The sequence below is a fragment of the Notamacropus eugenii genome, chromosome 4 (genome assembly GCF_028372415.1).
Source record: "Notamacropus eugenii isolate mMacEug1 chromosome 4, mMacEug1.pri_v2, whole genome shotgun sequence".
Taxonomy (NCBI): Eukaryota; Metazoa; Chordata; class Mammalia; order Diprotodontia; family Macropodidae; genus Notamacropus; species Notamacropus eugenii.
Window position 1 is genome coordinate 51,961,603 of NC_092875.1, and position 12,085 is coordinate 51,973,687.

Below are 12,085 nucleotides of genomic sequence, written 5' to 3' on the forward strand. Positions count from 1 at the left end.
GGAGTAAAGGGGGAGAATAACCCTTCCCAGTCTCCCTCTTGGGGGTATTATCAAATAAGACCACGAATGGGAAAAGGTTTTGAAAAGTCTCACAAAAAGTCCCTTTAGGAGAAAAAAGTTCTTCCTCACATCTGATCTCAGTCTATTTATGTATGTTTTGTCCTTGGCGTGTCCCTAGCAGAAAGAAAGAAATTGATTCTGGTTTCCCATCATTCTCTGAATAAGAGTTCCACATTTCAGACAACTGTTGTTACAACACCCCAACCTCAGCCTCAGCCTCAGCCTTCCCTTCAACCTTTTCCCCCAGGCTTCTTCCCAGTCCCTGAAAAATGTGGCTGTGGAGCTTGGTTGGGCTATATGGGGCTCCCAGACCCACCATTTAATTCCACAAACTTTTACTAAGAACCTACTATGTGCTTAATATGCAGGTCACTAGGGGGCACAGTTGCTGAGCCTGGAGTCCTCTTCCCTAGTCCAAGTCTGACCTCAGACACTTACTAGCTGTGTGATCCTGGGCAAGTCACTTAACCCTGTTTGCCTCAGTTCCTCATCTGTAAAATGAGATGGAAAAGGAAATGGCAAATTCCTCTGGTATCTTTGCCGAGAAAACCCCAAATGGAATCACAAAGAGTCAGACAAGACAACAACAACATGTAAACACATTTACATACAGAGACAAAAATGAATACAGCTCCCTGCTCTCAAGGGGCTTATAGTCAGTCTACTGACCAAAGGTGAAATTAACAGAATCAAAGGTGCCTCCCAGAGTGTCCTAGACTTACTTCTAGGGGACCCATGACACCATCCTGCCCCCTCCTCACAGGAGGCCTCTGCTCTCTCTGTGGTGAGAGCTCCTTCTCCCCTGGCCCTGCCCCTCCCAGTGATAGGAAGTGGGTGTGGGGGAGCTGAGGCCTTTGTAAGAGGAACTGATGCTCCCAGTCCTGCTACCCAGGAGCCAGCACCAGGCTATGTGTGAATCCCTACCAGGAGCCCCCTGAACCTGGCTCTCCCAACAGCCACAGACACCTGCTTCACCCCAGGGGAACCAACCTAGAGCCACAGGGACCGAGAAGTGCAGCCACTATGGTGAGTTGCTGTCACTGTGCAGCTCACAGCCGCCTCAGCGGTTCCCTGCCCCACCCTACCTTCTCTGCTCACGATGACAGCCCTGACCTAGGGCTCCTCTGTGGGATCTGTCTGCTTCAGACAGACCACTGAGTGTGCCAGTTCCCAGCCCATGCCCATCCCTACTTCAGTCCAGGGGAGACCACCTTCTCCCAAGCCTGCCCACCTTCCTCCCAAGACCCAAGAGAAATGGACCAGGATGGGGCCCTTGACTGAGTGCCAAAAATCTGGATTCTAATCCCAGATCTACCACTGACATCACTATAGTGAATCTCCTCCCTGCCTTGTACTTCAATTTTCCTATCAATTAAATGAGGAGGTTGGATTTAATTATCTGGAAGGGTTTTATGAACCAAGGCCTCAAGCTCACTCTTTCCTGGGGGGTGCTCAAAGCCAGAGTTTTTAAGGGATTGGCCCAAGGGCAGCTGGTGCTGCCCATTCAGGGGAGAGGGATATCAAAGCTCATCCTGCCATCACTCTTTGCCCAGGAAGGTGCCCAGGGGATGGACGGGGGACTCCCCAGGAGATTCCCCCAGAGTGTCCCTCCCTTCTAGCCCCAGTGACAGGCTATTGCCTGGGGACCCCACTGAGCATCAGTGCCTGTGGCTAGGATCAGGGCTCAACATTAATAATGATTATTACAGCAAAGCTATCAGTGCGCTGGCTGTCTCTGTACTACTGGCATGGTCACACCAGAGTGTGGGAAGTCCTAATGCTGGCTCCATAGGCATTACAATGTGAGAAGAACCCTGACCAGACGTGGAGCTAGGATACCTAAAAATCTCATCCTGAATCTGCTGCTGGCTGCCAGTTTAAGCTTGACAAAGACTTTCTCCCTTTCTGAGGACCTTGGTTTCCCCATCTGTCAAGTGATAGTTGGGTCAAATGAGCTCTAAGCTCTCAGTTTGGCCCTTCTGTGTTCTAAGGTCTTTCCCAGCCCCAATGTGCTTGGTTGTATTTTCTAAGGGCTCCCATCTCTGAAATTGTTTTAAGTTCCCTCTCAGCTTTGCTGTTCTCTGAGACCTGGAGCAGGGCTAACTAGAGCTAAGTTCTAGGCTCTTTCTTGAGTTTGCTCTGGATCACCAGGCTAGTTGCTTGAGCTCTCTGGTTTGTGACACTGGTGACTCTCTGGGGGTCTCCAGGCCAGCCTCTGTGACCTCTAGGCTGCAGTGGTGGAAATCAAAGTTCAGGAATCTTCACTTCAACTCTACCTGTCCCTTCCTCTATCCTGCCTTGTCCTGTTCCAAGATGTCTTTTTTCTGTTAAAGGTAGAAGAGAAAAAAAAAGTGGGGGAGTTTGGAAAGAGCTAAGGATGAGGATAGAAGGGCAGGATGACTGGTCCCTGAGGAAATGGACATCTGGGATAGGCTTGGAACCTACATACTGGGGTTTCTAAGAGGAGAGGTGGAGGCCTGACCCCCTAAGTACCTGAGGGAAGAGGAGAGAGTGCTAACTGATTGAGTCTCCAGGAAGCACAATGACTTGAAGTCAGACCACTGAGTACGATGAACAAGTCAAGTGGAGAAGTGAAGGCGCTGATTGCTGCCATTTCTGCTTTCCTCTGATTCTGTGACATCTGTGCTCACCTCCACCAAGGACAGACATACCCTACTAGTAGCATTTGTGGTCTCAGTGGTGGAGGTGAGAAGAAGGCTGGGACAACTCAACCAGTGTGTCAGTTTCAGAGACCCAGACTCAAAGTGATGTGATGGTAGGAAATATGAAGCAGAGAGTGTGGTTGCAGGAGATGCTGGGAGGGAAGAGAAGAGACACCATGTTGGAAAGATGAGTCTATAGTCAGTAGGGCTCTCTTTGTCAAGGACAGAATGTCATGTGATATCCCATGACAACGAGGTGGCTGGGGGCACAGAGTATGGAACTTGGAGTCAGGAAAACCTGAGTTTCTGAGTTCAAATCTTACCACAGACGTTTACTAGTTGTATAATTAGACAAGTCACTTAATCTTTGTATCTCAATTTCCTCATCTATAAAATGGGGCTAAGCATAGCTCCTCCTTCACAGAATTGTTCTGAGGATCAAATGAGTTAACACATATAAAGCGCTTTGCAAACTTTTAAGAGTTCTATAAAGATGAGCTGGGATTATTATTGACATAGACTCCATAAGGGTGAGAGCTGTTTCTCCTTTTATTGTTGTATCTCCTTTGAAGCACAGTGCCTGGTAAATAGTGGGTACTTTTAAAGTTTCTTGGATTAGATTGTTTTAGAGCAGTGACAGCGTGACAACATGACTGATGGTGATGTCAGCAAGACAGAGTGATGGCACAGTGGTGCACAGGATCATTGATGGAGACAGACTGTTAAAGCTTGGATGATTATGTTCTTGACCAGAGTCTATATTCAGATAGATAGATAGAGATATATACATGCACACATACATACATATTTATATACATATAGCAAACTAATGGTGATGGGAGGGAGAGAGATAATGAAAAGAGTAAATTGCTAGTAGTCAAAAGAGGGGCTGACTTGCTATGTAACCTTCAGCAAGTGCCCTCTCCTTCCCTGAGACTCAGTTTCTCCATCTGCAAAATAAGAGAATTGGACTAAGTGACCTCAAAAACCCTCAACATTCTCTCATTCTCTCTCATCTAAAGATCCTCCCAACTCTGATGCATCCTGTGTTCTAAGGCACAAAATGCGTGTGTGTTCATCCTTCGTTGCCAAAGACCATGCCATCAGAGAAATAATGACATAACTTGCACCTGAATACAGTAAAACATAGATAATATTAACATGTTTTTTTAAGTTAATAACAAGGATCTGTTGGATGGATGTTTTGGTGGCCCTGTTTCTGTTTGAGTTCGAAACTGCTGCTCTAAGGCCCCTCCCAACTCTGAGAATGCTCTGTGTTTTAAGTTCCTTCTGAGCTCTGATGTTCTGTCCTCTCAGGGCTCTCAGAGCTCCAATAGCCTAATTTCTCAACTGCCAAAAATAGGAAAGGACTAGATGAGGAGTGAGAGGAGCAGAGTCCAATACTTGTTTCTGCTGCCTCTTAGCTGTGTATCTTTAGGTAAATCACATCACCTCTGTTTCCTCCTCTCTAAAATTAAGAGATTGGTCAAGAAATGATCTTCAAGGTGCCTTCCAGCCCTAAATTCCATGATCTTCCCATCCCTGACATTCTTTGTTCTAAGACTGTCTCATTTCTGTATTTGATAATAATAATGAGCATGTATATATCACTTTAATATTTGCACTAGCACTTTACATGTATTTTCTCAGTGTTTGTGAGGTAAAGGTAGGTGGAATTATTAGCTCTGTTTTGCTAGTGAGGAAAACAATGTTGAACAAGGTTGAGTGATTTGCCAGAATCCAGCTGGATCCAGCCTCAGACACTTGCTAGCTTTGAGACCCTGGGTAAATCATTTAGTCCTGTTTGCCTCAGTTTCCTCATCTGTAAAATGAGCTGGAGAAGGAAATGGCAAACTACTGCAGTATCTCTGCCAAGAAAACATCAAATGGGGTAAGGAGAGTTGAGCATAACTGAGCAACAAACTTCTGACTCCAAATTAGGCTGACTACAACTCTGGCTATAGAGCCTGACACATACTGAACATCCAAAAAAAAAAAATGCCCTTCGGCTCTGATTTTCCATGACTGAAAATGGCCAGTGACTGAGGGAATGTCCAGGAGTGTCTGTGAAGGCAATAATGGTGACAATGAACATTTTGATAAGCAGCACTTGGAAGTTTGCAAAGCCCTTAGCTCCATCCATCCAATACTCTACTGAGGTAGGTTCCCCAAAACTGCTTTACTGCTTTCTTACAATTAAGGAAACTGAATCCCTGAAATGAAAGGCCCTGCCCAAGGTCAGACAGCCCAAGGTCCAGGCAAGCTGGGCTTTGAACCCCAGAACCATACTCACTAACCAGGACTCCTAATCCAGTATTCTTTCCATTCTACTCAGTTAACTAGATGGTGCAGTGGTTAAGGCACTGTGCCTGGAATCAAGATCTGTGTTCAAAACAGGCCTCAGGATGTTTATTAGCAAATTGTTCAATCTCTGTTTGTCTCACTTTCCTCAGTCTGTAAAGTGAAGCTAAAACACCTAATTCACAAGGTTGTTTTCGAAGACCAAAAGAGAGATTTCAAAAGCACCAGGCACATACTAAGTACTTAAGCAATGCTTATTTGTTGTTGTTTTTTGGGTTTTTTTACCTTAAGCTCTCTTGCCTCTCTTCTCCCCTACCCCAAAGCTGGGAGGGGGTAGCAGAAAAGGTAGGATCAGGGATTAATTAGGGATGATGGGATTAATTAGGGACCTGGCGAGTTGGGATGTCTGCTAATTAGAGGTAAATCTATACCCATGAGAATCTCTCTCTGTACACAGGCAGTTGGAGTCCAATATTTTAGACTCTACTTCAGAGGCAAGAAGTAGGGTGGGGCTGCCCTGGAGCCCAAGAGTTACCAAGTAAGGTAGATGCTGTAGCAGCATCTCCTCAGCGCAGGGGCCACTCTTTGCAAGACTTCCCCCCCAAGGTGGCCCAGCCTGTGGGCAACGGGAAGGAAGGAAGTGGCTCTTTCTCACTCTTTGCTCATCATCCTCAGTAGCCCCAGGAGCTGAGGGGGAGGGGATGGGAGGTCAGTTCTGAGCTTCCCCTAGAAGATCCAGCCACTCCACTTCCCAGGGAGGCCCCACACCACCTGACCTGTCTCCTGACTCCTCCCATATACCGTTGAGTGCTAGTCAACAAACTGCGTATTATACTGGGTACGATCTGGAGCAAACAGCACTTAACCACTCTAGGTCTGTTTCATCCCCTGTCCAACGGGGGTAATCAGAGTTGTACCTGAAATTGGAACTAACAATTCTTGCTTTGGGGACACATTCTCAGAATGTGTAGGAATAAGGCTGGAGGCCAGGAAAGAAGAAGGAAGCAGAGATAAACAATGTGCCCCAGTGGGGTCTTGTTGCACCAGGGAATGGGGTGATCCATCCTCCCCAGAGAGTTGGCCATCACCTTCATGACAATGGGAAGAGGACAACAAGGAGAATGAAGATGGTAGTGGTGGTGGGAGAAGGTGGGCCCTGAGAGAGGGGTATAACAGCCCCAGGATCCTGGGGGTAATGGCCTGCTGCTGGCCAAAGAGGTAAAGAGCTTCACTTTAGACTCATTCTGAGCTTACACTCAACTGGTGAGGAAAAGTACACCAACATCGATGATACCATGGAGAAGAAGATCGGTGGTCAAAGTATTATGGGAAATGAGAGAAGAGAAAGATCACTTTGGGGGAAGGGAGAGGGGAGGGAGAGAGAAGGCTACAGAAAGGGGCTGCACTTGAGCTGGGCCTTGAAGAAAGGGAAGAAATTCAACAGATAAAGATGAGAGAAGTTCATTTTAAACCTAGAGGATGAGAGTCCTGGCTCCCCAAGAAGCTCACCCCATTTTTCCATCCCTTTTTGAGCTTCTCCAATCCTACGCAGGGTTTGTTCAGCTTGGAGGGTACCATGGCTTAGGTTGGTCGGTGGGTCCAGAGTCATGGAGACAGGGTGAGGGAGTTACAGACTTCCTGCCCTCCCCATAACCCACTGCTACTACCCTTCTCACTCTCAGCTGTCCTCCTTTCACAACACCCCCAGTTTGGTTGACTCATCTAGTTTGTAGTCAACTGTGACCACAACTTCTTTTTCCAGACCTTCCCTCTTTCCATCCACACCATTCTCCCCAGCCCTACCCTCCTCTGTCAGGAAGGGATTTCAACCACTCACCAAACATCTACCCGTGTTTGTGTGGGTGTGTATCTGTGAGTCTTTCTGTGTGCTTGTCTCCCAAGTAAGCCCACTAAAGTTTCCTGGCTGGGAAGCTGAATGTATCCCCAGAAGCTGATCTGGGCCCAGCTTCTATGACTTGACCACAAGCTATCAGGAGGGTGGAGAAGAAAGAACATGGGACTTGGAGCCAGGAAGGCCTGTGATCAAATCCTGCCTGAGACATTTACCATGTGTGTGCTTTGGAGCAAGTCACTCAACCTCTCTGCAGCTCGATTTCTTCAGCTATAAAATGGGGTTAATCATAACACCTACTTCACAGAATTGTTGTAAGGATCAAATGAGATAATAAACATAAAGGGCTGGGCTATATAAACACCAGCTATTATTATCTCCACCAGCCCTTTGAGGTCATAAAGCCTTCAGTTTCTTCATCTGTAAAATAAGGAGGCCTGACTAAATGACCTCTAAATTTCCTTCTAATTTAGCTCTAAATCAGGGATGGGAAATTTGCAGCCTTGATGCCATAGGTGGCCTTCTAGGTCCTCCGGTGTGACCTTCTAAGTTGAGTCCAAGTTTTACAGAACAAATCCTTTTATTAAGGGGATTTGTTCTGTAAAGTTCGGATTCAGTCAAAGGGCCACACTTGAGGACCTGGAGGGCTTGAGGCCATAGGTTCCCCATCCCTGCTCTAAATCGATGAGCCTTTACTTGTTAGCAAAGAAGAATCCAAGGCCAAGAGAGGTTCAATCACTTGCTTTTTTCACAGGCAGGTATGTTGGAGCAAGAATGTTGACTAAGGTCCACCCATCCCAAAGCCAGTGCTCCTTTCCACCGTAAGTGGCCCAGTGCCCCCTGGCCTGTCTTAAGTGGCTCTGTCTCATCCAGCAATCTCACAGGACCACAGGATTTAGGGTCAGAAAGAATCTCCTCTGGCCCATTTGAAGACTGTGATCTTTCTCAGAAAGGAAGAGGCCGCTGTGGATAACTCATAAAGGAACCAGTGTCTCCAAACCATAGACCAAAGTGGACCTGGGTATTTGCCTGGGAAAGAAAACAGAAACCAGGAAGTTTGGCAGCTAGCTAAGGAATACAAGAGGCAGCTGAAGCCAAGTGGTGTCCTTTGTGGGGGGGAGGGATGGCATGAAGAAGGGGGAGAGGAAGCTGTTAGCCTGGGCCTCAGTTTCTTCCCCTGTAAAATGAGGAGGAGGGGGTTGAGCTAGGTGACCTCTAAGGCAGGGTTCTTAACCTGGGGTCTATGAGCTTTCCAAAAACAAACCATTTTTGATGACTGTTTTCAATTTAATTGGTTTTCTTTGAAATGCTATTTTACAAACATTTTTCTGAGAAGTGGTTCCTTCTAACCACCTAGGGGATACAGAACACACAAAAAACGTTAAGAATCTCTGCTCTAAGGGCTCTTTTCTTGTTTTGAACCTGACATAGTATCTTTCTTATGTCTGAATAATTTTCACATTCTCCCTAATATTCAAAACTCCTATCTCATACCCAGCTTCTAATCCACACCTCCCCCAGCCCCTCCTATAGACAGCTAACGGTGTGTGGGAGCCAGCCCTAATCCACCCCCCATTTAAAATTTTCCATGTAGGGTAAAGGGTTTGACATATTGTTTGTTGATTGTTGAGACTTAAAAAAGTGTTGGAGTTGTTAAGAATTAAGATTAAATTTAAAAGTGTATTGTGTGTATATATTTTTCAATCTTCTGACACTGGTCTCCCATCTCTTGGGCCCTGAGCATTTTCTTTGTCTGATCAGGTGCCTTGAATGCTCTTCCTCCCCATCTCTGACTCCAGGTTTCCCTAGCTTCTTTTGAGACCTAAAATCCCACCTTCTACTGGATTCTTTCCCCCTCTTTATTTTAGTGTCCTCTCTCTCTTCATTATTTCCTGTTTGTCCTGAGTATGGTTTGTGGATATTTATTTGTTATCCCCCTCATTAGATTGTGAGCTCCTTGAGGACTGGGACTGTCTTTGCCTCTTTTTGTATCCCCAGAGTTTAACACAGTTCCTGGCACATAGTAGACTCTTAATAACACTTGGCACTCACTAGCTGTGTGACCTTGGGCAAGTCACTTAACCTCAATTGCCTCATCCTGGGTCATCTCCAGTCATCCTGATGAATATCTGGTCACTGGATTCAGATGGCTCTGGAGGACAAGTGAGGCTGGTGACCTGCCCAGCCCTCCCTCACTCAAAACAAAGTCAAGTGCAAGTCATGTCATCAATTCTCTGATGGCATGGTCTTCTTCAGCAATGCAGGACGAACACACACATTTAATAACTGAACAAGCGATCTTTCCGCCCAGAGAAGCAGCTGTTAACCATTTACCAGCACACCACTACATAAACCTGTATGCACATGGTAGGCATGGACTGGGTTTTATCCACCCTGGGCTCCCTCAATGCCTTTTGGAGGGGAGGAGGTATACATTAATAAACCCCAGAATCTGACTGTCTAATCCAGCCCATGCCTGCACAGAAATTCCCAGCACTTAGCCCAGCTTCTAACATATAGTAAGGTCTCTTAATGATCTCCCAAGTCTTTACTTGAGGCCTTCTAGTGAGGGGAACCCATTACCTTGTCAATTTCCACCCCCTGCCTGAGTTCTGCCCTCTGGGAAGCTAATTCTTCCTCCATAGCTATTAGGTCACCCTTTCAGAGTCTTCCTTTCTGCTGCTAACCATCAGTCCTTCAGTCCACACAGCCAGCTCTAATTCTTAGTTTCATCAAACCTCTCCTTGCTGGTTGCCTCTTCCACTCTCCCCTTCTACACCCACCTCTACATCCTCTAATCCTCCCACAGGATTAGTGATCTAACACTAGAGGGAGCTCTTCCATTTTCCTTCTAATATGCAGGGATACATAGCGCATTCTCCCAGTGGAATGGAAGCCCTCTCTGGAGGGTGGAGATTGTTGTCAACTACAATGCTGTGTACACACTTGGTGCTTACTAGATGTCCACATTCTCAGATCAGCCAGTCAATAAGCATTTATTAAGCACCTGCTGTGTACCAGGTACTGTTTCAAGTACTGGGGTTACAAAAAAAAGTAAAAAACAGATCCTAAATAGCTTGTAGTCGAATGGGGGCATCAGCATGCACACAACCATGCACACACAAGAAACAGACAGTCACAATTGGATGTAATCAAACATTTGTTGAAGACAAATGAAATATTGATGGATTAAAGGTCGTGGGAGAGGGTCAAAGGGCAGGTGGTTGAAGGTTCCTTTGGGCTACTGGTGAATCCTGGATAATGATGCTTTAAAGTTTGCAAAGTACTTTAGAAATATTATCTCAATTTATCTGGCACTTATTACCTGTGCAATCCTGGGCCAGTCATTTTACCTAAAATAGGCTTAGGTTCCTGCATCTATAAAATAAAGAGATTTGCTTGGAAGGCCTCAGATTGGTCCTTTCTTACTTTAAATCCATGATCCCATGATCAATGACATTAAAGGGCTTTTAGAGTTAGGATTCTTGTCCAAGAGCCACCTCCCCTCCTCCTTCCCCATTCTCTCCTGCCACCCCTGCATGGGCAGAAGATTGAGCCCCGAAAAGTCCTCCCCTAGTTTTTCCTACAACAAAAAAAATGATCATTTGGCACAGCCTTGGCCATGCTTGCTCTTATAGGCAAGATGTAACCTGTAAACAAATGTAGTCAGGGGTTGGCGCATGCCCAGATCACCTAAAAGGGAGTCAGTCATTTCCTTTCATCTAGGTAACTCTATCTTAGGCAATCTGGGCATTTGCCAAACCCTTATTACACTAATAAGTATGAAACCAGGCAAAAGATGAAAGCCAAATAATCACCAGAATATAATAAAATAATTGAGGTTGCTGCCTTTGGTTCTTCCAAACTCCATCAAGACCTTTCTACACACAGAGTTTGGTGTTGGAGTGAAGCAAATCGGTTGCTTTGACAAAAGTTCATGGAAGCTAAAGGCAGGCACCCATCCGTGAGGGTGCTGGGGCATCATCAGCTAGATGCAGGCGTTAATTCTGTGATGGGGACAGCCGGGCAGCCAGGGACTGAGATCTGATCCAAGAGAGTTTGCTCTTCGTGCCTGAAATTTCCCCATTGAGAATAATAATGGAGCACATAACTCTAGAGAGGTGTGATTCAAAAAAATAATAACTTGTATTGCTTTTTTTTGCTTCATTTGCTACATTTCCCATTATGTATCTAGTCTTGCCACCTCCTAGAGAGACAGAGATGAGAGAGAAGTTCAGAAAAACCAAACAGCATCAAAAAAATAGAATATTAATAGTGTTCCATATCCCTAGTCTCCCACCTCTTCTCATATGTCTTTTTAGGTCCTTGAGTTTTACAAAGCAATTTGCCCATGTTCTCATTTCCATCTAAGTGATAGCGACACTGAGGCTTGGAGAGGAAATATTACTTGCTCATGATCACCTACATAATAAATGGAAAATCCAGTGTTTGAACCCAAGATTCTGCTGACTCGGATTTCAGTGCTATTTACACTGCCTTACATGACTGGACAAACATGGAACCCAGAACAGGAAGAACAGGGTGGGAAACTCTGAGAATATGAGATTAAGTTTCAAGTAGGAAGAGTAACTTGAGTCGAGTGGCCAATTCTAAGTAAAATCACTCCCAGCTCTACAGATGGAAGGCTAGGAGACTGCCTGCAAAGTGACCTCTACTGGTCTAGATGCTGGGAATGCTAAAAAAAAAAAAGTGATACAGTCCTTGCCCTTAGGGTGCTTATGTTCTACTTTACCCTCCCCTTTGCTCCGTGCTACTGTACCAAACCCCCTGTCTAACTTTAGCTCTAAGATCCATAATTATGATGGAAAGAGCATTTTAATTACTTAGTGACTAATCACCACTTCCTCTGACTTCTTTGTCCAAACTAGCCACCATTTCCAACCTTAGCATAGTGCCTAACACATAGTAGGCACCTTAAAAAATGCTTGTTCATTCAGCCTCTCTATATGTGCTGCCTTTTCTGATTAGAATGTAAACTTAAAATAAAAAACATTCATAGCTGCTTTACTCATGATAAAAAAGAAACCTTGTCCAAGTCCAACGATTGGGGGAAATGGTTGTAGTGAATTAATTGAATGCATTCTTATTGCATCAAAAAACATGACAAATGCGGAAAAACACGTAAAGTATTATAAAGGATCAGAACAATAGGCCCTGATCATATATATATATATTTTAAAGATAGAAA

At 45.2% G+C, this 12,085-nt stretch overlaps 1 protein-coding gene across 1 annotated transcript in view; it reads left to right on the forward strand.

Moving 5' to 3' along the window:
* The first annotated feature begins 926 nt into the window (after positions 1-926).
* MYO1F (myosin IF) overlaps positions 927-12,085 on the forward strand; it is a 44,942-nt gene continuing 33,783 nt past the window's right edge. The window contains exon 1 of the mRNA XM_072600925.1: positions 927-1,086. Within this exon, the coding sequence (XP_072457026.1) occupies positions 1,084-1,086 (3 nt within the window). The 5' untranslated portion in view covers positions 927-1,083. The remainder of the gene's footprint in view (positions 1,087-12,085) is intronic.